The 27,185-nt window shown below is 43.3% G+C and overlaps 1 protein-coding gene across 3 annotated transcripts in view; it reads right to left on the bottom strand.

Annotated features, from left to right (window-relative positions):
* Positions 1 to 27,185, bottom strand: part of ANKRD44 (ankyrin repeat domain 44) — a 306,969-nt gene that overhangs the window by 139,713 nt on the left and 140,071 nt on the right. For all 3 annotated transcript variants that reach the window (XM_036254347.1, XM_036254346.1, XM_036254348.1), the window contains 2 exons: positions 17,260 to 17,338; positions 4,386 to 4,456 (listed from right to left, as the gene is read on the bottom strand). In XM_036254347.1, coding sequence (XP_036110240.1) covers positions 4,386 to 4,456; positions 17,260 to 17,338 — 150 coding nt within the window. The remainder of the gene's footprint in view (positions 1 to 4,385; positions 4,457 to 17,259; positions 17,339 to 27,185) is intronic.

Raw genomic sequence — 27,185 nt, 5'->3', positions numbered from 1 at the left:
CATTTGGACGCAGGCCACAGCAGGCTCTGTGCCTGGCTGTCTACCCTACACACCATGTCCTAGACGCCTCCCTTTGCACCCCCTCAAGGCTCCTGTAGCACACTTAACAGTGCCTTCCATCCAGTGGGCTTCAATAACATGTGTTAAACACTCCAGGTTTACAAGCAAGTAATACCTTTCCCCTACAGCTGCTCTTTTCCAAGAAAGAAAAACAACAAAAAAAGGAACAAGTTAAACAGAGGAAATAATATGAAATCACTTACAACAACAGTTCAGAAAATTCTCCCTGGCAGCCCCCAATCTTGCTCATCTAGATTATCTAGAATTGCAAAATATGTTTCCCTAATATTTTGGGAAGAGAGTATCTTCATTTTTCAGCCGTGAAAGTAGTTAGAGAAAGCGGGGGATGAGTGACGCCCTTAGGGAGTTCATAGGAGACAACGTTGTTTGGCTCGGATTATCTGTCTGGCTGTTTTCTCCCCAAGAATTCCAGATGTGGGGGGCCGGGGGTGCGATTGGGCCTAGAAGGGAGCACACAATCCTGCCTGGTCCGTACCAAATAACCCCGGAAGGTTTATCTCCAGAACCCAATCTATGCTGCACGATTTTAAAGGAAATGGCCGTGTCTCGATCTACTTTCTTGTCTGCAGAGGAGCTTTGCAATATTACAATCTGATACTCCCATTGTTATAACAGACTCAGGAAATGAATTTAGCAATAAACATGATTTTTCCGGGCACAGGAATCTGAACATAAAATTTGCTTAGATGGAAAGAAGGCTCAGAAGTTCTGACTTGTGCTGACTGATACCTTGAACTTGTACCGATAGCGGTGTTGCCTGCAATTCTGAAACTCGTCCTGCTTTTGCAGGTTCCTGTTGACCCTCCAAGCTTCAAGCCAGTTTACCTTGCACGCACGTAAGATGACTGTCACCAGCATTCTCTGTGGTGTATACTAGTTCCACAACAGCTGCTGTGCAGAAAACCATGTTCACACAGCCGAAGTTAACATGAAAACCCAGATTATCTTTAATGAATCACTCCAAGTCAACTGTGGACTGAGCAGGCTAGTTGCTAGAAGTACAATGACAAGCACTCATTTCAAGGAACTTACTGTCTAGAAGATCTTTTTAATGAAAAGAGAATAACAATTTCAGTGGTAGTTTTATATATGTCAAGTTCGCCGAGTTGAACTACATTTCCCAGAACTCCCTCCCCGGATGGTTCCATTCAGAGTGGGCCACAAGACTAATCTGCACAAGTTCTGAAAAAAAAACACCACAGCCTGACTGATGTGTTGGCTGGTGGGTACCGCTGCAGCTCGCACAAGTCACTGACCACCTGTATCATCGTGTCAGCACAGGGCAGTACCAGGCGATGCCCTTCAGAGGCTGCCACCTCTTCTCCAGTGTCTTCCAGTCTTGGCCAGGTGTGTGGGTTCAGAGGTGAAGCATGCAGCTGCTTCCACAAGTCACCCACGCCCGTGATGTTGCGGCAGTTTTAGAGACAGACAGGGGTTCCAATTGGTCCCTGTTCTCCCCCACTTCACGTCCAGCTTTTCTTATCAACTGCAGATCCTGCTGGCCTACGGTGACTTCAGGACCACACAGGAACTGAGGTGACAGCCTGACATAAACTCCAGCAGCTCGCACACTTGTGCGCGGTCTGATTCCTGTAATAATAAATACTGTATTCTCTGTCTTCAATGGTGGTTCTGCTTCCCTGACTGAACTCTGAACCCTGAGAGATCCATTACCTGCATTTTAGAAGCAGAGGGACTTCGAGGACAGTAAGGAGTGTACAAGTCTTTCAGTGAGGAAACGGTTGTTACTACATATCCGTGTAGGTGCTAGCACAGCTGGTTGATCTCAGTGACAGACAGATGTGCCGGCTCTGGCAAGTGCTAACAGCCAAATCCCCAGTCCAAGCCTTCTCTGTTCTCTGCCCTAAAGCCTGCTTCCCTTTCCAGCTATGAGTTAGGAGAGTCGTGGAGTGATGGCAATATGATCAAATTCAAAACAGGGAGATCTGAACGTCCCGAACCTGGACTTCCTCGGTTCAGAGCCACATGCTTTGGCACTGAGAGGCCCACACTCAGTTCTAACCTTGGTTCACACACTCAGTTTTTATAGGAAGTTTTCAACTTGCTCTGACAAATAGGAATATGAAGACATCTTCTTTCGCAAGCTTACAGAGGACCCGGATTATTTACAACTCAGGGTCTGTTTGCATTTTAATTCTGTCCTGGCAAGAGGCATCTGCAAAGGATTCCCCCCCACCCCACCCCCACCCCCACCCCAGAAACCTGAAGAGGGAGTTGGTTCCTTAGAGAAGCAGTGAATGTCTTTCCCAGATTCTATAAAGGCTGATCCATCATTGGATTGACTGAATTCAAACACACCACAGATGTGTAAAAAGGTAAGCTGATGGCTGATGGAAAAGGGATATTTTGAGGATCGAGGTCTTTTACTAGTTGCGTTAACCAAGGTGGAGGTCCCATATTACTGAGTCACCTGCTTTGTTGGTGTGTCTTTGTTCCACTAGACTACACGCTTGCTAAGCACAGGGGCCACGTGTCTTATTTTTCATTGTAGCTCCACCAATAGGCACCGTGCCTGGCATATAGGAAGTACTTACTAAATGTTTTTCTGAACTAAAAAAAATCTGGTTCAAAAAAAAAAAAATCTGGTTCTTGTTAAAAGAGGAAACAAACCCATATTTTTCTTTCTTTTTTTAAATCCTCACCTGAGAATACTCCTCCATCTATCTTCAGACAGGGGTGGGGGGCGGATTGACGTGAGAGACACATCGATTGGTTGCCTCCTGCATGACCCCAACCAGGGCACATGCCCTTGACTGGACTTGAACCCATGACTCTTTGGTCCTAGGGCTGATGCTTAAACTACTGAGTCAAGCCAGCCAGGGCCAAACCCATATTTTTCAAAAGATACTTAATTTTTTTTTTTTTAAATTCACCAAAGATCAAATGGTTTTAAAAGATCAAAAAAACTCCTCTGTGAAGGATTAGGGTTAGGGCTTTCCTCTCTCTCAAAACATATTAATAAACAAAAGCAATAAAAACTACCCAAATCACAGAGCACAGCAAGGAAGACTGAGCACTAAGCTAACTGTCATCTACCAACTATACTGTGGTTTCCAGACAGCTGCCAGCCATCGACGCCTGCAAGGCGGGTGTGTGCATTCTCAGCGACACTCTAGCTCCCAGGTGTACCTGGAGACGTCACTTCTCCAGGAGCAGAGGAGAGGCTTCACTGGGGAAACCAGCTACAAAGACTAGTCAAGTACCTCTGAGGTCACAGCCTCTTGTACCCCTAGATGGTGGGCATCCCCTCTGACCAGGCTTCAAGGCTTATATTCACTGGGGTTCCTGCCAGCCCGCCCCTACATTGGCCTTCTCTTCTCAACCCTTACACCCCTTTCCCTGGAGCAGCTGACCCATTTGCCATGGTTTCAAGGATCATCCTCCCTGTTCCGAAGCTCTAGACCTGTATAAATAATGGTAATCGATGAGGCATCTTCCCTTGAATTTCCAGCATTCAAATAAATTCTTTCTTGAGCATCTGGATACCAGGCTTGAGATATATCAGGGAACATCACACGGACCTCCGCACTCATGGGCGTACATTCCAGCGACCTGACGCCAAACTCAGCTTGTTTGAACAGAACTGATTAGCTTCCTGCCCCTGCGCCTCTGTCTTCTCAGGTAACAGCATCACCATTCCCCCGCTGGCTTCTCTGCCGACGCACCTCACAAAATTCCCCGTCCTGTCATGTTCAACCTTATCTCTGCTCTGACCACTCCCCACTGCTCAGAGAGGGCCTGGCCTCTGCCACTGAACCCCGCCTCTCCTATCAGGCTTATCTTCCACTCACCCCGCGTTCCAGCGACGTCCAACGGAGCCTGCCAGCCATTACCCCCATGCCTCTTCTCCTCCAGCATCTCTGTCCTCCCCCTCGGCCCTCCCTCCTCCTCCTGGCCTGGTAAGTCCCTGCTCATCCTCTAAGGACTGGCTCAGTTGGCATCTCTTCTTGGAAGATGTCCTCTATTCAAGCAGACAGCTATTTGCTTTCTCCTCTGATTCAGTTCTGAAGTCATACTGAGCTGCTTACCTGTTTACCTCTCCCTCCACACTGAGAACTCACTGAAGCCAAGGACCAAGCTGCCCATCGGGGACCACCCCAGTCACCCCCAGCACCGTGCCTGGCATGCAGGTGGTACTCAAATAAACAGCTGTTCAACGCTGGTGACCCTCTTGCATTCACATTGAAAGCCTTTTGCTCCCTCGTGAGAATCCCTAATTCAGCAGAAAGGATTTTCTCTTTCTAGGGTCTGAAGGAGCTAGATTAAATAAGATAATCACTCACTTCGCTCCTGGAGGCGACAGCCCGGTGCAGTGGGGTCAGCCACATGTTGTCCTTGGCATTTACACGAGCTCCTGAAACCAAACAGCACAGGTTAGGGGCGTAATGCAGTCAGGGATCTGCTGATGTTACATCAAATGCTGTATCTTGCACTCTCATTTGCCTGGTACGATCGCTGCATTTTGTTTTGTTTTTCCTTTGTATCAATCATGTGCTTTCTGGCAACAACACAGGAGGAGATACCCAGGACAGTAAAAGGGGCAAGATCAAGAACTGAGAATGTCACAAGAACTGGGTACAGACCAGGTGAGAAATACAGCGTCGTACTGGGTAGGAGATATAGTGGTGAGAAGACTGGGATTCTCTGGGACTATGGAAATGTATGTTGTGAAGAATAAAGATCTTTTCAAGTGTGTGAGCATGTGTGTGTGCATGTGCGTGCATGTGTGTGTGTGTGTGTGTGCGTTCCTGAAAGTGATGTATATTCCTGAATATAAACAAATCATCAGATGTATTATTTTCTTTCTAACCATTAAGTATCTTCATCTCACAAGTACACAAACACCCTTCTTGGCAAACTGTCAGCAGTGAGCAGCCTTCCAACGAATGTATATTAGAAGCCAGGTAAGTCTCAAACAAATCCTATAAAGGTGAGTTCTGATGAGATTTCATCTGGGCTGAGAGGATTAGCAGAAATCCGATCCACCCACCAATCCCAACTCTTTCTCTGGGACTAGACAGATACTTTGGGAGGAATAAGCCAGACACCGTGAAGCGTATGCAGGCTGCTCACGGCTGCCTCCCACTATGGGGCGGACACACAGGCTCACACCCAGGGATGCGCCCCATGCTCCCCTCTCTGGAGCAACCACACCCCCGTGGAGCAGAAGCGCCGTGTGAACGGATTCAAGGAAAGTAGCACCTGCCCTCCTTCCGTGGCGCGCTCACCATCCTCCATGAGTGCAAGCCCGCCAGGTCTACAGCTGAACTGATCAAACACCCCAGCTGAGCTTCCTTTTTGGGGGGCTCAGGGTTTTGATCAGTCTTCTGATCAGAGATGGAAAGTTTTGTAAAAGGGCCAGTAAAGCAGAGGAGGAGGAGAAAATACAGATATCTGTGTCAATGCAGCAAGACAAGACTATTTCAGCCTCAGGACACAAGGAAGGAGCTCGTGAGGAAGAGAGTGGAGGGATGAATCAAGGAAGCAAGAGAGCAAGGCGCAGGAGGGGAAGTGTGGAGGGGCCTCTGGGACGGTGCTGTGAAGGTGCGTCAAGCGGAAGCAGGACTGACTAAGCTCTGTGAGGCCGAGGCCAGCCGACTGCTTAAAAAATAGAAAACTTGGTTTTGTGTGTGTGTGGTTTTTGTTTTGTTTTTCATTCCACACCCGAGGGTATTTTTCTACTTATTATCAGATAGAGTAAGAGGGAGGGAGAGAGAGAGAGACAGAGAGACAGAGAAAAACATCGATGTGGTAGAGCCACATCGACTGGTTGCCTCCTGCACGACCCAACCAGGGCCAGAGACGAACTGCAACCGAGGTACGTGCCCTTCACCAGAACCGAACCTGAGACTCATGGGTCCATGGGTCAACGGTCTAACCGCTGAGCCCAACCGGTCAGGGTGTGAGTGTGTGTTTTTAAAGACAACAGGAGACTTTCATGGGTAAACATGTGCCAGAAAAGTAGTTTAAGACACCAGCTAAAAGAAAATAACAAATCATAGAATTTATACAATTCTTCTTTTTAACTGAAGAACAATGACTATCAACAATATTATAGAAAATAAAAACATGATAATCCCCAAAACAAAGCGATAGACTGCCTCCCTGCCCCCCCATTCTAATCTCATTGGTTTGGGATGGGGCCAGGCACAAGTATACCCTAAAAGCTCTGCAGGACCCAAAGTTATTGTAATATGCTGTCAAGGTTGAGAGCCACTGATAAATTGCTGCTTAGTTTATTAAGCTTAAAATGACTTAAATTCTAATTCTACTAACTCCATCCAGGCAGCTTACCTGAGTCAGTTCAAGCCCCTTACATCAATAAGGACCAAATAAAATCAGTTTGCACGTGCTAAGAATAGAGGGCAACAGACGTCTCCCTCCCCAGAGGCAGGAAGTCCTGGGCTAAATGTTCTGGAGTGAAAGGAATAAGGTCTTGGAAGGACAGTGGAATCCATGGGCAGAGGACCCAGGTCTGAGTTCTGATTTCAGCACTTCCTTACTGGCCCAGGGACCGAGAGCCATAAATCTGAAACATGAGGTAACAAGAACACAGTGATAACAGTCCTTGACCCACAGCACTGGGTGGCTGGGAGAATCGAATGAATGCGAAAGTGCTGTGTAAGTTGCAGAGCACTGAAAAATATTAGCTGTCCTTATTTCCAAATCCTCTCCGGTGTTTCGTTCATGTCTAAATCCATGACTCAAGGAAGTGAGAGGCATAATCTTTCTATCACACCTTTCTCCCCCTAGTCTCAAACATGGGTTATAATAACATGAGACAAAAATACATATTTTATTATTCATTATCTTTGACAAAGTAAATTTTGTGTTGCCTGTGTATAAACTTAAACAGCTAATTCAGCCCTGGTCGGGGTGACTCAGAGGTTAGAGCCTTGGCCCCTGCACTGAAGGGTCACAGGTTCAATTCCCAGTCAAGATGACATACCTGGGTTGCAGGTTCGATCCCCAGCCCTGGTCGGGGGTTGTGCAGGAGGCAACCAATCGATGTGTCTCTCTCACATCAATCTTGTTCTCTCCCCACCCCGTTCCTCCCTCCCTTCATTGCTCTCTAACAAAATCAATGGAAAAAATATTATTAGGTGAGGATTAAAAAAAAAAGCTAACACAAGAGAAAGGAAGTCAAAGTCAAATGGCAAGACACGTACGTATGAAAAGATACTTCTCAAAATTCATTAAGGAAGTACTGGGTGAAAAAGGTGAAGGGATTAAGAAGTACATCTAAAACTAATATAATATTGTATATCAATTGTAATTTTAAAAAATTTTAAAGTATTAAAAAAAAAGAACAAATTGGTAGTCACAAAATAGTCATGGGGATAGAAAGTATAGTATAGGGAATATAGTCAATAATATTGTAATAACTATATACAGTGCCAGGTGGGTACTCTAAATATTGGGGGAACACTTTGTAAAGTATATGATTGTCTAACCACTATGCTGTACACCTGAAACTCGAATACAGAATAATACTGAATGTAAATTGTAATTGAAAAAAAATGGACTATTTTGAATGACAACATTCACTAGTTGTAAAATAAAATAATTCAGGAAGTTTTAAAAACTTCATTAGGGAGAGGCAAATGAAAGCAACATTAGCAACCATTCACACTGTTCAAATGGGTGGCAATTATAAAGAGTGACAATGCCAAGAGTTGGCTGGAGTATGGAGCCACAGGAAGACACATACAGACGGCGGGAGTGTGAACTGGTCTAAGCCCCTTCCGGAAGCAATTCTGTTCTGCCTAGGAACGTGGACAATGTGTGTGCCCCGCAACACAGCCATTCCACCCCAATCATGTACCCTAGAGAAACCCTCACACATGGACAGACTGCTCTCTGCAGCATGTTTGTGACAGCAAGGCATGGGAATCCTGCGCATTGACCCAGAGGAAAATGGACAAACACACTGTGCACAGCTGTACAATGGAAGGCTATACCGCCACCGAAATGAACAGGCTGGACTTCTATATATAAACAGATGCACATCAAAATATAATCTTGGCCCTGGCCAGTTTGGCTCAGCGGTTAGAGCGTTGGCCTGCAGTCTGGAGAGACCGGGTTCAGTTCCCGATAAGGGCATGTACCTCGGTTGCAGTTTGTCCCTGGCCCCGGTTGGGTCGTGTGGGTGGCAGCCACTCGATGTATCCCTTCATGTCGATGTTTCTCTCTCTCTCTTCCTCTCTCTCCTTCCCACTCTATCTGAACAAAATATCGAAAAATGTCCTCAGGTAAGGATAAAAAAATATATATATATATATATATATATATATATATATATAATCTTGAATGAACAAATGACATTACAGAGTAATACCTATGGCATAATACCAGTTAGATAAAGCTTTCAAATTTACAAAAATCATTCTATATGTTGTTTACAGATGCACAGACATGAAATAAAAGTAACACACATGGTTAAAGACAATAGATACCAGTTCTGGAAAGTGGCTGCCTCTAGGGAGGGAGGGTGGGGAAAGGATGAATAAGCACAGCCCATGGGCTGCAACTTGTCAATGTTTTATTGCCTTTTTTATTTTATTTATTTATTTATTTTTTTATCCTCACCCGAGGACATTTTTCCATTTTTTGTTCAGGTAGAGTGGGAGGGAGAGAGAGGAACAGAGAGAGAGAGAAACATCGATGTGAAAGGGACACATCGAGTGGTTGCCACCCGCACGACCAACCAGGGCCGGGGACAAACTGCAACCGAGGTACATGCCCTTAGCGGGAACCGAACCCGGGTCTCTCTGGACCGCAGGCCGATGCTCTAACCGCTGAGCCAAACTGGCCAGGGCTTATTGCCTTTTTTAAAAAAAAGATAAAATAAAAATATGGAAACTTTTATTTCATAAAGCTTGGTGTACATGGGTATTAATTACATTATTGTCCATACTTTTCTGTATATTTGAAATATTTACTAATACAATGTTTTTAAGAGAGCTAACATATTTAAAGTTTTATGTTTCTTAATAAAATGAGGGGGGAGGGGGATTAAGTTGCTTTTTTTTTACATTACTTTTTTCTTGGTTAGTGACCCTTGATATAAAAATGACATTCCAGCCCTGGCCAGTTTGGTTCAGCAGTTAGAGCGTCAGCTCGTGGACGAGAGAGACCCGGGTTCGGTTCCCGCTGAGGGCACGGACCTCAGTTGCAGTTTGTCCCCAGTCCCAGTTGGGGTCGTGTGGGTGGCAACCAGTCCATGTGTCTCTCTCCTCCCTCTCTCCCTCCCGCTCTATCTGAAGCTAAATGCAAAAATGTTGTCGGGTGAGGATTTAAAAAAACATACACAAAAAATGCATTCCACCCTTTCCATATACAGTGCTCCAGCCACACAGTATCCTCCAGGATTTTCCTAAGGTTCACACCAGAGGCATAAGAGAATGACAGCACGATGCTATTGGCTGTACAGTCCAATTTGAAAAGAAGTCCTTCAGTTAAGAATGTGTTACAGGAGGGTGTCTTAAGTTCTTTCTCATGCCCTCCTCCCTCCACAATCACTGCAGCTGATCGCAAAGGCAGACTCCCCAGCTGCAGGACAGAGGCAAGGGAAGCTCGCCCAGGACAGGCAGGACCAAGGAAGCCCATGCCTGCCCACAGACGGCAGAGCTCCAGAATCTCAGGGAACCTTCTGTTGACTCTCCAGATGCCATATTTGTATCACCGCTGTTTGAATCGAAGCATCTCATCCCAGTGGCTCCCTCACCAGCTAGCCTACCAGGACACTGACAGGGCAGGGTGCCCAAGTACCATGCCCAGACCTGAGTCTCCCTGCTTTGGCCACTGCATGTCAGAATTGTACCTTCTCCCTCTCTTCCTTCTCCCTCCCCCTTCCTCCTCTTTCCCTCTCCCTCTCCCCCCCTCCCCACCCCCATTACACACAACCTGTTTCTGTCTCTGTGTGCGCATCAGAATGTTCTATAACATGTTTCTAAAGGAAATAACTATGAGCTAATATTAGGACTAATCTTCGAGAATGTTTTATGAAAGGCTGTCATAGAAGTAAAACACTGGAAACAACTTTGGTGTTCGATGAAGAAGAGCATAGCCTAATACAAGAATGCTTGACAATGTTGAGAGATGTTCACATACTATTTACTGTTAGGTAAAAAAACAAACACTAAAACATTATATAATTCTGTAAAAACAAAAAAACACTGAACAGTCTAGAAGAATGGACCACAAAAGCCCTGAGATTACTTCTGGGCACACAGTAAGCACTATGTAATTGTTAACTATTATTGGAGCAGAGTCAGGGACTACGGGATCGAGACTGGGGCATTGCCATTGGCACAGTTCTAAGCCCAGGCCAGACGTAAGTTAAGAGCTACCAGTTGAATGCGGATTTCTGGTTAAAGAGAGATTCAGCAATGACTCCTCACCTGGGCTGGCTTGAACGGGGACTAGGAACACTTGCCTATCATAACGAACAGCATCAAACCTATTCTATTTCATGTTTTGATCATACAAGTAATACATGAACAAATTCTTCTCTAAAAGCATGAGCCATTACAGGTTTAGGTGAAGTCTCCTTGAGTATCATCCCCAGGGCCACACTCTCCCCCCTCCCTGAAGGAAACCCCTGTTCTCAGTTTGGTACACAAGCTTCCAGTTGTCGTTTTTTAATGTCTTCATATGCAAATATGTGTATCCAGAGAAAATGGAGAAAATTAAGTTGAGTGGTCAGTACAATAGTCTTTATGTACATTAAAAATATTACACAAGCCCTGGCCAGTTTGGCTCAGCGGTTAGAGCATCAACCTGCAGTCCCGAGAGGCCCGGGTTCAGTTCCTGCTAAGGGCATGTACCTCGGTTGCAGTTTGTCCCCGGCCCTGGTTGGTCGTGCGGGTGGCAGCCACTCGATGTGTCCCTTTCACATCGATGTTTCTCTCTCTCTCTCTCTCTCTCTCTCTCTCTCTCTCTCTCTCTCTCTCTCTGTTCCTGTCTCTCCCTCCCACTCTACCAGAACAAAAAAGGAAAAATGTCCTCGGGTGAGGATAAAAAAAAAAAAATTACACAATAATTTTTAAAAATCTATAGTATTGTTTCATAAGCATGTTTTTTACGATTATTGTACCATATTGTAGTAACACTCTGCATCTCCTTGTTTTAATCAAAACTCGATTTTTCACATCTACCTACGTTGATACTTAGAGAATGAGTCCATTCTTTTTCATTGCCACATGGATTCCAACATTTTTAAGACATTCTCTCTACTGATGAGCAGTTCCGTTGTTACCACTATTTCACCATTCAAACAACGCCGCTGTGAACATCCATTAAAGGACGCCTCGTGCAGGGACTGGTCTAGGACAGGTCATTAGAAATGGACTCTGTGTGGCACAGGCCACGCACACTTTGGGTTTTCATAGGCAGTGTCAACCCTCCAGAGTGTGCCAATTTACTCACACACACAGTGCGTAGGTTGCTTAGCTTCCCCACATCTTTTTTTTTTTTAATCCTCATCCGAGGATATTTTTACATTTATCTTCAGACAGAGTGGGAGGGAGAGAGGGAGGAAGAGAGAGAGAGAGAGAGAAATATCGAGGAGACACACTGACCGGTTGCCACCCAAATGACCCCAACTGGGGCCGGGGACAAACTGCAACCGAGGTACGCGCCCTTAGCAGGAACTGAACCCGGGACTCTCTTGTCCACGGGCCAACACCTTAACCACTGAGCCAAACCCGCCAGGGCACTTCCCCACTTCATCAACACTTGATACCACCAGTCACTGAAAATACTGCAAGTCCGATGAGAAGAAACTGGCATCTCACTTCTGTGCTTTCCTGTTGGATAGTGAGGTTCGTATCTTCTGATGTGTTTCCTGGCCATGTACAATTCACTCTCTGAGAACTGCGTGTTCAGGTTCTGTGTCTTACTTTTCTACTATTTTTTTCTTATCATTGATAGATATTTACATTGTGTCGTTATTAGCATTATTATTTATATATTCTAAAAACTTTCAGTTTTATGTAGATCCAAATGTAGTTTTTAATGTTCAAATTCTTTCAAAGAGAAAAATGACCCCAAACTTGCTGAGCATCATAAAGCAACACACCCCCAGCACATTGCAAAACACAGCGGTGCTTCCGTGTGGCTAAGGGATCGAAAGATCATCAGAAACCTGGAAAGTGGCCCCTCTCAGGTCACTGTCGAAGCCCTCCACCCGCCACTCATGCTCCTCCAGGAGACTGCAAGGCAGCTGCCAGGACAACCTCCTCTCCCCGAACAACAGAATTATTATGACAAGAGCAGAGTTATCTGAACGGGACCGAGGGGCATTTCATCAGCGTCATCCCTGCCACTGACTTCCTCATCCTCTTCCCCCAAACGCCTCCCACAGTCTTGTTTACATGTCAGAGGGAGACGTCAGATGGCTCTGGCTCAGAGCTGAATATCTGTAATGGATTTTTCTAAAGGAAGCTTCACATTATTTACCTGCCTGTCAGGCGCCATTGTGCACTGAAGGATGCGGGGTCTGCATGCCTAATGATTTAAAGGCAAATGCGTTTTACCCAAGGACATTTCAAAGCTTAACTATTTATTTTCTTAAGTGCTAGGCTATACTGATTCTTCAGAAACAAAGACCCAACCAAAAGTTGTCATGCATAAACCCTGATTACAAGTTGCGTGTGTTTTTCACCTCATCCCCATTTCCACTTGATTTTATTTTCACAGCGATGGGGGATGGGACTTGAGGCCCCTTTCCAGAGGCAGTATTTCCGTTCTCTTAGCCCTGTCATCCAGGGAAAGGCAGAACAAAGACAAAAGGTAAGCTAGTGACTGAAAAATTTTACAGGTCCAAGAGAATACCTGATTCTTCAGGCTGATTTAACCAAAGTTTGGCTTTTAATGGCAGAAATAAACAAATATAAACAAAAGATCATATGAAATATGATGATAATATCGTGAGATCAGCTTGCAATTGATTTTTTTTTTTAACAAACAGATCAATCCTTATCATAACCCAGGAGCAGTGTCCTTCAAAGCAATGACCTTGGAAGCGTGTGTGATAATTCCATGTATGTGGCAACTGCTCAGAATACTTTTCAGAGCTGCACTTGGACTTGCCCTTGGAGCCAGTTTACCTACCCACCAGACGGGCTTATCACTTTATAATCACACCACACTGGGGGCCGAAATCAGCACTGCCTGATTCAACCACCCCTCCACCCTTGGGGAAAATAAATAAATAAAAAAGCAAATCCAGTGTTAAAGGATGAGTATCTGTTATGCATAAGAGAACAAAAAGAATGACCTGCCATGGCTCGGGAGGCAATGTGTGTTAGGAATGAAAATTTTATTTTGAAAAATCACAGGAAATCATTATACAGGAATACCACTTGTTTGGTGGCCTACATTCAAATTTATTATTTTTAATGAGTACTTACACCTCACAATACTCCCGTGTTAGAAGCTGGGTACTTCCTGTTTTCTGCCTTCAGCCCAGGACGATACCCCTTGTGCATCCCCAGAGTTTCTCTACAAGTTGTTGTCACTGTGGTCATTTTTCCATGTGTTCTGCTTCCTGTATCTCAACCCTTGTCGCTCTCTCTTTTTTAATCTTTGTAATCACTGTATTAGATTTCTATTGCTGTGTACCAAATCACCACAAACTTAGCAGTTTAGAACAATACCTACTTCTTAGCTCACAGCTCTGTAGGTCAGAACTTCAGGCACGGAGTGTCTTGGTTCTCTATCTGAGTCTTAAAAAACTAAAATCAAGCCCTGGCCGGTTTGGCTCAGCGGTTAGAGCGTCGGCCTGTGGTCCAGAGAGACCCGGGTTCGGTTCCCGCTAAGGGCATGTGCCTTGGTTGCGGTTTGTCCCTGGCCCTGGTTGGTTCATGCGGATGGCAGCCACTCGATGTGTCCCTTTCACGTCGCTGTTTCTCTCTCTTCCTCTCTCTCCCTCCCACTCTATTTAAACAAAAAATGGAAGAATGTCCTCAGGTGAGAATAAAAAAAAAAAAAATCAAGATATCAGATGGGCTGCGTTCTCATTTGGAGTTCAAGGTTCTCTTCCCAGATTCGGTGACTGCTTCTCTCTGACTTAAGCCTGACAAGGCCAGTTCCCAAACAGAAGCTAGGGTCAGGTGTGGGGGAAATAAAGCCAGAATCCGGTCTGGCAATTATAAGAAAAGGAATTTTGCAAGTCCTAAATTCCTCTGGCTGCTCAGAGGCATCAGGGTTCCATCCACCTGGCTAACAGGAGATAATGTCAGCAGGAAATAAGCGGGCTTGGGTTACACTATGCTCCGTAAGTTAATACAACAATAGAGAACACAGCTGTAATGGGCTATTCTGGCAAGGCCAAATTATTTGTCCAACATAGGAATCATTAACACCTCATTCATTATTAAGTTGGAAAATAGTTGGGTTGGATTCCCTAAAGGGTCAGCTGCCAGATGTAAGCTTAGAGACGAAATCATCATGCTCTTACAATGACATTTCTCTAGGACTATAAGATACACATTGGCTATAGCACTTCCAAGGCAAAACTAAAGCCATGTGCATCCCAAGCATTTACCCAAGCTTCCGCAGTTGAGTAAAATGTCTAAAGAATATTCCCAATGCTCTCTCATACCCTGAATCTTTCTAATTTGATGGGGGGAAGAGGAAAAATTCCAGGGCATGTACCACCCTAATTATACTAGAGAGGTTAACAGCTCAGTTATTCCAAGACCAAAGAGGTGCACAGATCAAATAAATGGGACAGCTTCTCCTGGACCCACAGAATGAGCCACATTTAAGGGCGGCTGGTGGACCACGCCATGGGAAGGTTATGTGAAACCAAGTTTCTCAATCCCCAACTCCCAGACACCTGAGGAAAATAGATGGGTCAACTTCATGCTGTAGAACTAAAACCTTCCCTTTCAGATGTGAAAAAACAAACAAAAACCAAAGTTGGGGGTCTAAGACAGAGTTTTGAATTTGCACATTCATGAATCTAACAACATTCCTCTGATATCTCTTAATATAGTATTTGAATGGTGAATATAGCAAGTTGGGATCATTAGGTACCATACCACAAAATTCTACTTATTTATTTTTTTTATCCTCACTTGAGAACATTTTTGCATTTATCTTCAGATAGAGTGGGAAGGAGAGAGGGAGGAAGAGAGAGAGAAACATCGATGTGAGAGAGACACATTGAGTGGTTGCCACCCACACAACCCCAATCAGGGCCGGGGACAAACTGTAACCAAGGTACATGTCCTTAGAGGGAACCAAACCCAGGTCTCTCTGGTCCATGGGCCAACACTCTAACAGCTGAGCCAAACTGGCCAGGGCCCACAAAATTCTTTTCTACCTCACTGATTTCTGCCTACAATTTTCCACGGGCCAAATTTCTACTGCTGGGGCAATCGGCCAGGTGTGTGCTGGCTCTTAGCCATAGTCTGTGCCAGCACCAAACAATGCATGTTTGTTTGGAATACAGCCCTGGAATACCTTCAGAAGACTGAGAAGATAGGCCTGGTCTCAAGAACACAAGCAACGCCACACAAAAATCTAACCACAGCTCCAAGTAACCGTCAGGAGCACAGGGCATGCAGCTTATAAGGCACAGAATACTTGTTTCCTGGGGAAACCCACCTCAAGAAGATGAACACAACAAAAACAGGGCAGTGGGAGTCTTCCTTGTGTATCCCAGCACAATTCTTGTTTCCTTTCCACAATGCTCTCCACATCTGCTTAAACACATGTATCAGCTCCTACCCTGGCACAGCTCACTTTGGGTGCTACAGTTTCCCTTTGCTACTTCAAACAAAAGCCAACCCTTAGATAGGCCTTTTGCATAGTCTATGGGCAGAGGAATTTCCTCCAGATTTTAATCTTCCCAAACAGAGAGGAGGAGGAAGAAAGCCAGCCAGTCTGCATACCATCCACACTGAGATGTGCATGCTCAGATTCATTCCGGGGACTTGTCTGGCAAATACTCAAGGGAGAAAGCACAGACTGATTTTAGAAACCTGTTTGGTGAGAGGTATCGCATATAGGTTTCCAAAAACAAAAGCATTGGCATTTCCAGATAATATATTTAAAATCCATAGAAAAATAAAGATAATAACACAAAGACCGGTACACACACAAATCAGATTTAACATGTGTTTGCCATATTGGCTACTAATTTTTAGAACATAAACTATTTTACAAAGTTGCCCTTCCCTGCAAACATCTCTCCCTCAAACTCCTCCTCAGAGGTAGCCACTATCCAGAAATTGATATGTTTCCTTTCCATTCATGTTTTTCTATTTCTATTACATAGTCATAGTCATATATCCATAAACAAAACAAAGCATTGTTTTGCAGTGCACGTCAAATAAATATATGTTAATACACACACATTAGTGTCTGTTCATATATACTGTAAGGAACCAGTTTTCTTGTTTGTTCTTTTATAACGATATCCCAATATATGAATTCATCTACTACTGGACCTGATTAGAGGGTCAGGAATCAGATTTTCAAAGCAATGTAAAAGTTTTACTGGAGATGACATTGTTTCTCTCTCTCTCGCTCTTGCTCTCTTACTTATTTTTAACTCATCTTTATTGTTGAATGTATTACAGATGTCCCCCCTTTTTTTCCCCATTGACCCCCCTCTTCCCCAATCCCACCCCCCTCCTGCCTTCCCCACACTATTGTCGGTGTCCATTGGCTATGCATATACACATAGAAGTTCTTTGGTTTATCTCATCCTGCCCTCCCTCCCCCCTTCCCTTTGAGGATTCTCAGTCTAACAACCAATTTAAAAAAATATATATATATATATTTTTTTTTAATCCTCACCCGAAGACATTTTTACATTAATCTTCAGATAGAACTAGAGGAAGAGAGAGAGAGAAACATCAATGTGAGAGACACACATCGGGGCCAGGGATGAATCGAACCCTGGACTCTTTGGTCTGCAGGTGACACTCTTACTGCTGAGCCACACCGGCCAGGGTGAGATGTCATTGTTTCAACAAGAACAACTTCTTGCACTGTTTTATACAACCACGGACAAAACTGCTCATCAAATACACTTCCATGAGCACAGTAAAGACATTTTGTTTGGGTTCATTACAGCAGTCAGTGTCATAAGACTGAAGTTTTCATCTGCGGCCGACTTTCAGCACAGCTGGTATTTACCTGAAAGGATCAGGAGTTCGATGATCTCTGCGTCTCCCAGGAACGCGGCCACGTGAAGCGGTGTTCGCTTCTCAGAATCCTGAAACAAGGGCCAGAGCAAGAAGTCAGTGTGGCTGGAGGGGCCTTGGGTAGACACAGTGAGACGGTCTCTCACTCTGAGGTTAACCCCTGTGGGAGAGAGTGGAGGCCAAACACCTGCTCAGCATCTCCCAGTCACATGCACAGAAGACCCCATTTCCTGCCTGGGTCCTGCTGGCCTCCCGCTCCTTTTCTGGAAGGCCAGCCAGGTCGAGAATTGACCACCATGCACTGAACGATGAAACTGAATTTATTTTCAAACCTCAGCCATGGCTAAAAAAACAAATCCGAGCCTTTCTACCTAACGTAACAGCAGAGTTCAGAGCTTTCAGTGACTTATGTTCTTTCTGGAATTGTTCACAAGGACATTAAACATAAGTACCGTCATTTTCTCCTTTCTGTCTCCATGAACTGTCACCTAGACCCCTTCCCATCATGTAATAGTGACTGAACACCAACTGTGTGCCAGGAACCAGTTTCTGGGGACAGAAGGCTGAGCAGGAAAGGCCCCGTCCCTGCCTTCATAAAACTCACATTCAAGTGAGGAGGCCGACAACAGTCACGTACACAAATGACACCTAAGATCATTTCAGATGGTGATAAAGGCTGGAACAAAATTAAAACAGGGTAACGGGGTCACGTAACCGGGAATAAAGTTCCTTAGAGCGGTCGAGTAGGGCCTTTCTGAGGACGGTGACAATGGAGCTGGGGGTTGAGCTGGCCACCACTATTTCTGTGTCATACGAGAAACTGTGGCTCGAATAAGAAATTTCCTCAAGACCCCGTAAGGACATCGCGGGGCCACGCTACATCCCCACCAGTCCGACTCCAGTCCTTGGCAAGGCATTGAGCATACTGAGCTCAGAGGCAGTGCAACAACGTGCCGGGGAAAAGATGCCTTCCCTGTCTCTACACTGGGGACAGCGACATCTCCCTTAGAGGCCGGATACGAGAATTCAAGTTGACAGAAGTAAACAGCCCAGGGAGGCACCGGCTCGGCCCGGGCACAGCCATCACTGCGGTCAGCAGAGCAGTGTGACATCTTCCCTCCGAGACAGAGCTCTCATAGGACCAAGACGAAGTCTTACTCCCATGTATCCCTAGAGTAGCAAGAAGCGAGGTGCTCAGTGGACACTGGCCAGACTGAACTGGTCTGTGTGCAAGGTCTCTTCCACAAACGTCTATCAGTGAAAGTCTGTCTGCTGTCTCTGAGGTTTCTCCTAAAACTAGCATGCATTTTGGTTTCCAGAGATTCATGGATTCACTATTAATTTTAGTCATCATTCCTGTGATTACTTGATTATACAACCCACCTAACAACCCTTGACTAGCCCAAGGTTATTATTCTGTTTTCTGACAGTTCAAGCCTCTTTCAGACCACCGCTTTTAGGCATTTCATGACTCACTAACATCGAAAACAGACGGCAGGCAGGGGACACGACATCTTTGAGCTAGTCTATCAGTTAGGAGGTCTGGTGAGTAGGTGTTATGAAGGGATGGACTAACCTGTGAGTGGATGACAAGAGGAGTCTGCACTAGCTGGGCATGTGTGTTATCCATGTACGCTGCAGGTCAGTACTACAGACAAGTGGAAAACGGGCAGCCAGGTAACCCTTCCACATAAAATAATGGTATGCCTTGGAAAATTCAGTAAGATATACAACCATGGTTCACTCTCTTATAGCTACATCACCCTTTCTGTGTAAAGATTCAATATTTGAAAACATGTTTGCTTATTTGAGATTCCAGTGAATCAGCTTGCAAGATGCATTATACAAATAACAGAGCCCGGACTCCCACAGATGTTTCTATTTCTGTTTCTCCTGCTGAGATTTCTACATGCACTTTCCCTTCAGCCTCATATTCCCTTTGAATCCCCATTATAGCTACCAAAATTTTTCTCTTGAGTCTTGGGATAAAAATTATATAATTATATGTTCTTCTGTGAATTGAACTGGTTCCAGGGTTTGGTTCAACAAATTAAACCTTACCTAAGTGATTATACCAGGATTAACCCAACCCACATTATGACTTCATATGACCTGGAGCAAAGTCACTGCTCTGTTTGAGAATGTGACCTCAAAGAAAGCCAGGAACACCCTAATATCTAAATCCGCTGGCCTGTTATTATATGACTGGCCTTGCTGACTTTGTGGCCCCTTTTATGCCACTTTTATGACATGGCTTGTTCAAACTAAAGTTTTTGTAGTATAAAATGGGTGTGTCATGTGAGATCATATTTTTAAATTTTCTATTGTAAATCCCAGTGTCCCTGTTAATGTGTGTTTAAGTTTCCTGCAGTTTCCAGTACATTTATGCATTTCTATTATTGACTGAGGGTTGCTAACACCTGCTCTCTAGCAGGAACCTGAGTGGCGCTCAGGATCATGAGTCACGGGGTGACTAACAGCCACAGCCATCACCAGGCTCAACCAGGCGAAATTATCCAGCAGTTTGCAGTTTTTCCTCTGCCTCAGTTCAAGGCCACGCTACTGGGTCACAAGCTGGGCAAATAGAGTAGGAGATGCAATGACGAAGAAGCGGAAAACTCTGGGGAAAAGAGGACCAGCAATAATACCAGTAAAAATAGGTTCCAGGCCAGTGATACCCCTAGGCTGTCTAGAAGAAGAAATACAACCTACCTGGAAATTAAAGAATGCTTTTAATTTTTTTTCAAAATACCTTTAATCTATTCTACTGCTTGAATCACATAGCATCCCTATCAGGGGAAACACATCTTTCAGAACTTTGTTGTTAAGTCTTATCATCACTATTTAAATGAGAGGGAATCTGGGAACTTGAATTAGGTTGCATGACTTGCCCAACATAGTGAACATGTCGAAGAGCGAGGTGTCCTGGCTGCCAATCTGTATGTTAAGACTGACCTAAGGGTAGTTTCTGGATCAAAATCAGAGCCCAGGACTCCAGCAGCATTCAGGCAGCGTGGCGGAGCTATGTGTTCTGTGCCCAGGCATGTGCTTCCATCGGCTGCCCGAGTGACTCTCTGTGAAAACCAACAACTGATGGATGGTCACGTAGGTCTTGATATAACCCATGGACACAAGAGGAGAAAATCATTCAAAAGCGCCACAGTAAGATCAACACCTGCTGGAAATGGTTCATCGGACTAGTTTTTGGTCAAGTACCACAAAAAGAGAGATCTTTTCCCATGGCCCTGTACCTCCAATTCCAAATAGCCCTTTGCAACAGATGCGGACCCATGAAAAGACCCAGACTTCTCCAGAAGGAAGGAAGATAAACCCTCCCTTTCTGTGAATAGCCAAAGACACGCACAGCCAGTTGGCGTCTGAGCTAAATTTGTAATGTGTCACAGAGATCAGCCAGAGGAAGTTTCTGCCATCTGTTTACCAAAGAAGCAGATGAAAGAAAATAGGGAACTTGAAGTATATACACGTAAAGTGAGCTTGACATGGGTAGAGAGTTTATTCTGGCAGCTAAAAATACTGTGTAGACTGAGGGGGCACCCCAAGGCTTTGTTTTAAAGATTAAGAATTGTTTATTACATGCTTTGGAGACTCTCAGAAGTGCATGATCTAATCTGCACTGTAAGTATCTGTCATGCGCTAAAACAAACATCCCTCCCTACGTATAAATATCGTATATACCAAGACAGACAGATGGAGAAGTATTAAAAAAACAAGCCCTGAAAAGCCTTCCTGTCATGACATATGGAAGTTCCCATTGTCAATCCAAACTCCCACTAATATCAAAGAAGCAGGAAAATAACTGACTACTTAGGCCCAACAAGCTTAATGTGATATAACACAGGTCACTAGAAGCAAGGAGATGTCTAAAGAAACTCAGGACACAAAATAGGTACCTTGGAGAGTCTTCAAATCATGTGAGGAAAAAAGCCGAAGACACGTAATAGATTTCAGTTAAACGAGGCAAATGAGCAAGATGCTCATTGAAAGTTAATAAAATAATATTTTAAAGTGCCACACATCATAAGAAAAAAATGGTTTATCTCTTTCAACCCCGCTAACCCCCCTTTCCTCTGAGGTTTGTCAGTCTGTTTCCTACTTCCATGTCTCTGCATCTGTTTTGATCAACAGCTTATTTTGTTCTTGATATTTCATAAATAAGTGAGGTCATATGGTACTTGTCTTTCTCTGACTGGCTTATTTCACTCAGCCTAATACTCTCCAGGTCCACCCATGTCGTCTCAAAGGGTAAGAGGTCTTTCTTTCTTACAGCTGCATAATATTCCATTGTGTAAATATACCACAGCTTTTTTTTATCTATAAAAGGGTGACATCTGTAATACTTTCAACAATAAATAAAAAGACTAATAATTGAATGTAGAAATGGGTAAAAAATTTGTACATACCGTTCTCATCTGAAGAAGCCAGAACTTTTTATAAACATATGAAAAGATTCTTAATCTCATTTGTACTTAGTGAAATACCATGTCAGGCACATCATATTGGTAAAGAGTAACAAGGTTGATAACATCAAATATTAGCAAAAATGTGGGGAAAAGGACCTAATATGTGGCTGGTGGGAGTGTAAATTAGTAAAACTATTTTTGAAAGCTACTTGGCAATACCTAATAAAGTTGAATAGGAATATACCCAAAGACCAAGCACTTTTTTTCTTGGTATCAGCTCTAGAGAAATTCTCATACACAGGCACAGGAAGACCTGTACAATTAGTACTCTTACCCTAAAGCTCTAGACCTAAGGACAAAATTCTCATAAGTATAAGCAAGCAAGCGAGAAGAATAAAGTTGAAGAACTACCTGATTTTGAGACAACCTACAGTAATCAAGATAACTTAGTATTGGTGCAAAGACACATATATAAACAAAATATATATGTAATTTTCAAATAAGAGACAAAGGCATTCATTGTGAAAGGATGACCTTGTTAACAAATGGCACTGAAACAATGAGGTCTCCATTAGCAACAGAAAATGAACTTCAATCTATACCTTACACCCTCAATGAAAATCAAGTCAAGATGAATCATAAAACTACATGTAAAACTTAAAAATATAAACTGCCTAAAGAAAACACAGAAAAACTCCCTTGTGACCTTGGGTTAAACAAAGATTTCTTAGATGTAACACCAAAGCATGAACCATAAAAGAGCAAATAGGTAAACTGTATTTTATAAAAATTAATCCTTTCTGTTCTTTAAAACACACTGTTAAGAGAATAAAAAGATAAGCCATGGACTTGAAGAAAATATTTTAAAGCATATACTAGATAAAGGACTTCTATCTAGAAGATACAAAAAACTCTCTAACGTGAAAGCAAACAATCCCATTCAAAAGTAGGCAAAAAGGTGCCCAGCCAATGTGGGTCACTGGACTGAGGGTGGTTCCCATGGACTGAGAGGTCCTGGTTCAATTCTCGGTTGGGGCAATTCCCGGTCGGGGTGTGGGTTGCAGGCTTGATACCCAGTAGGGGGCATGCAGGAGGCATTCAATTGATGCATCTCTCACTTCGGTGTCTCTCTCTCTCTCCCTTCTTCTCTCTCTCTAAAAAAAAAAAAAAAAAAAAGTAGGCAAAAGGTTTAAACAGACATTGCACAGCCCTGGCCGGTTTGGCTTAGCAGTTAGAGCGTTGGCCTGCAGACCAATGAGTCTCAGGTTCAATTCTGGTCAAGGGCACATACCTTGGTTGCAGTTTGTCCCCCGCCCTGGTTGGGATAGTGCGGGAGGCAACCAGTTGATGTGTCCCTCTCACATTGATGTTTCTCTCTCTCTCCCCCTGCCTCCCTCCTTCCCATTCTATCTGAAGATAAATAGAAAAATATCCTCGGGTGAGGATTATTAAATAAATAAATAAATAAATAAATAAATAAATAAATAACAAAGATATGCAGATAGCAAATAAGCACATAAAATAATGATCAACATCATTAATCATTAGGGAAATGTAATTCAAAATCTCATTACACACTTATTAAAATGGCTAAAATGAAAAGGACTGACAACATCAAGTGCTGGTGAGGATGTAGAGAAATTGGAACATTCATATACTGCTGGCGGGAGGGTGAAATGGTACAACCACTTCAGAAAACAATTTGGTAATTTCTTAAAAAGTTAAATACAGACCTACTCTATGATCCAGATAGTCTGTTCTTAGATATTCAACCAAGAGAATGAAAGCATATGTCCTCACTAAGACTTGCATGTAAATGTTCATAACAGCTTTATTTGTAATAGCCAAAAATTGGACACAATCCAATATTCATCAACAAATAAATGAAAAAGCAAACTGTATTCCATCCAGCTGATGAAATACTACTCAGCAATTCAAAGGAACAGATTACATTGCTATATGTCACAACATGGATGAATCAAAATAATTATATTGAATGAAAGAAGCTAGGCCAAAAAAGAGTACACACTGTAGAAATCCATTTATATAAAATTCTAGGCAATGCAGACTAATGTACAGTGACAGAAGGCAGGTCAGGGGCTCCCTGGGGAGGCTGGGGAAGGAAAAGAGGGTGGAAGGAAGGAATCACCAAGGGGCACAAGGAAGCTTTGGGAGGCGATGGATACAATCATTAACTTGATTGTGGTGAAGGTTTCACAAATGTAAAGATGTCAAAACTCTGCTAATTGTACACTTTCAGTATGTCTAGTTTATTGTATGTAAATTACATCTCAATAAAGCAGTTTTTTAAAAATACATAAGTAGCAAATAAAACATACCCTCTCAGGGAACATAAAACATATTTAAGAGGTTTCTTTTTTCTTTTTTTATCCTCACCCGAGGACATTTTTGCATTTATCTTCAGATAGAGCGGGAGGGACAGAGAGAGAGAAAAACATTGATGTGAGAGAGACACATTGAGTGGCTGCCACCCACACAACCCCAACTGGGGCAGGGGACAATTTGCAACCAAACTACGTGCCCCTAGAGGAAACCGAACCCAGGCCTCTCTAGTCCCCGGGCCTATGCTCTAACCACTGAGCAAAACTGGCCAGGGCTTAGGGGTTATTTAAAAAATACACCTAGGCAACAAGACTAATTCAGTTGAGAGAATAAAAGAAATGGCAAACTCATGAAAAGAAAATTAGGTAACTCATGTTATGTCCTATGCATGTATGAACATAAAAGTGAAGTTCTTGCCAAAGCGTGCATAGACACAAGCAAGGTTTCTCTTCAAAATCCCCGAGAATATGTATGCTTCCTAAATGGAACCTTTGACAAGTGTGTATCGAGTAAGAATGCAGAAAATCAATCTAGAAAGTTAAGTGGGAAGGTGAATGGTTTATGCCAGACCTGCCGCCTGTCAGCCGTGGATGACCAGAGGACCCAGGATCTTACCACAATGCTCACAAGTTCCCAAGTGACAGAAGCCCTTTGAGAGCAGTCTCCGCCTGAGAATGCTCATAGAGGACCAACTATGTGTTCAGTTGCCCTGTTACCATTGGGCCAGGGACACTTCTGGAGTCAGTGGAAACAGAACATGGAAAAGGGTACTAGTGCTCTAGTCCTACAGAACAGAAAACTGGCCCACACACGTGTGCTTTGTTGCCAGTGAAACCGTAATATACATCCACCCACTGCAGAGACCTCGGCGGGAGCTTCCGATGAAAAGCAAAGGGGGTCTTCAGAGCACCACCTGCCCTGAATCCTCATAATAAAGTTCACAGTTGTTCTGTGCAGCATCCCTCGTATATTAAGTAGTGGCTTTAAATTTAAGGCATTTGTTGAATAGTTTTTCATGAAGAAACTGTAATGCTTGTTTACAGAAAACATGTTTTACGGTGAAGGCACTTAAGAAAGCTCACAGATCGGAAGTGCTCTTGGTTCCACGAGTTAGTCGATGAACTGAGATGTCTACTTTCAGTGAGGGCCCCACCGCAGGCTCACTGTCTCTTCTCATCAGTTCATTAGACAATCTATTCAGCAAACATGGATGTCTGATAGGAAAGACAGGTAACTAAAAAACAAAAAATAATCAGTTGGAAAATTATCTCCCTTTGACGAAAGGGTGAAGAGAAGGCAGCTGCTCGTTTTTCATGCCTTCGAAGGGATAGCAATGGTGAAACTCTGTCATCAGCTAAGTGACCACACAGTGTGAGCACCAAAATCTTGGAGAAGAAGCCTGAAACTGGAATATTTGAACTGGAAAGGTATTAGAGACACCCAGAGAGTTTAATTAATTGGCCCAAAGTCACACAGCTGTTAATGGCATCGGTGGAACCTTTCATTCATACAAATGACAAAATATTTGCTGGGGCCTACTATGTGCCAGACACCGTACTCAGTCCTAGTATGGGGCAGCATTCAAGAGGCAGGTCCGGCTTTTGGGGAACCTCAATAAATCCTGCTCTCTGGACTCCGGTGGGCTATTTACTAGAGTAGGCTGATGTAAGATTAATCACACTGGTCAGCAAAGAGCAGGCAACACAGGGTTAGAAAATGCCAAACAGAGAACAAAAGAGTACAACATGAAGGAGACATCTACTCTGAATACAACAATAACTCTTTAATTATCAAGTCTGTTTCTCTCTCTCTTTTTCATGGGGGGGGGGTGGTGAGGAGAATTAAAAGTAAAATCTTATAATAACAATTTCTGTACCCCACCAAAAATCATCTTAGCTAAAATGATTATATCTTTACTAACTTTTTTTTTTCCAGCCTCCGGATGGATATTTTAGAAACAGAGTTTACATGTACCACAAGTAATAAAAATCACCAATGCACTTATCTGGACCAAAGATGTCAGGTCAGCTCAATACACCAAGACATTAATTATCCTCTGGGTGAATAATTTTACGGATATTCTTCACTTACTTCTTTCTTTGTCTGCATTTCAAGACTTGTACGTAATGCAGTTTAGAAATAAGAAAATAAAATTCCTTTGTAAATAAGAAAAGAATTTCCTATTTAAAAAAACAAACAGATCTGTTTTAACAAGAGCTAGTTTTAAATATCACATATAAATAGTAAATCACTGAACTTATTTCCTGTCCAAAGCCTTAATTATCTTGTAGTAGGTTTTAAATAATTAATATGTGAAAAGAATAAAAAATTGTTACGTGAATGTGTTTCTTTGCAAATGACAAAACATCATGTTTGTGACTACATAATTTGTATAATGCTCTATTGAGTTGCCCTACACAATGCATCATCTGAGTCTTAAGAAAACCCAGGGAGATTGACCAAGTAGGTATTGTTATCCCACTTTTACAGGACAAGAATCCAGGCAGACTCAGAGAGCTAAATGACTTGCCTGAAGTCACACACCAACATTTGTTGACTCTGTGTTCTCTTATAATAGTACGTAGGGCCTTACCTAAGCAGTAAGAATTCCTCTCCAGCTAAGAACCTGCTTCAACCCTCCTCACAGCGCTTTGAAGGTCTTTGGTTCTACTCTGATCTTTCCTGTAAAGTGACCTGCAGGGCAGGGACACACACACACTTTCATTAGAAACATCCTCGTGTGGCCAAAAGAATGTAGACTCTGGAGTCAGTGACCTGACATTGAATCTTTCCTCTGTTACTTATGAGCTGTGTAACTTTCAGCCAATAACTCAGTCTCTCTGAGGCTCATTTTCCTTTTCTGTAAAATAAAAACAGGATCAAACTAGAAGTCCAATAAATATTAGCAATATTATTATTACTGACATTTTTGTAGCTTATCTTGACTTTTTCAGTTCCTCTTGGTGATTAGAAAAAATAAAGAGATTCAGAACAGTTTCTGGAGAAACAATTTTACTGTTAAAAATTATATTCTCCAGTACAAGGGCTGGAGCTGCCTATTCAAAGCTGGCCAATGGCAGCGTTTTGCCTGCCTCCTCTCCTATCAGCAGCAGTCAATCTCCATGGGTGTGGCCACTGCCTTCTGTCTACCTCA

This window comes from Molossus molossus, unplaced genomic scaffold (genome assembly GCF_014108415.1).
Source record: "Molossus molossus isolate mMolMol1 unplaced genomic scaffold, mMolMol1.p scaffold_m16_p_11, whole genome shotgun sequence".
In the NCBI taxonomy this organism is placed as follows: Eukaryota; Metazoa; Chordata; class Mammalia; order Chiroptera; family Molossidae; genus Molossus; species Molossus molossus.
Note: the sequence above shows the minus strand (reverse complement) of the source record. Positions and strands in the feature narration are given on the sequence as shown.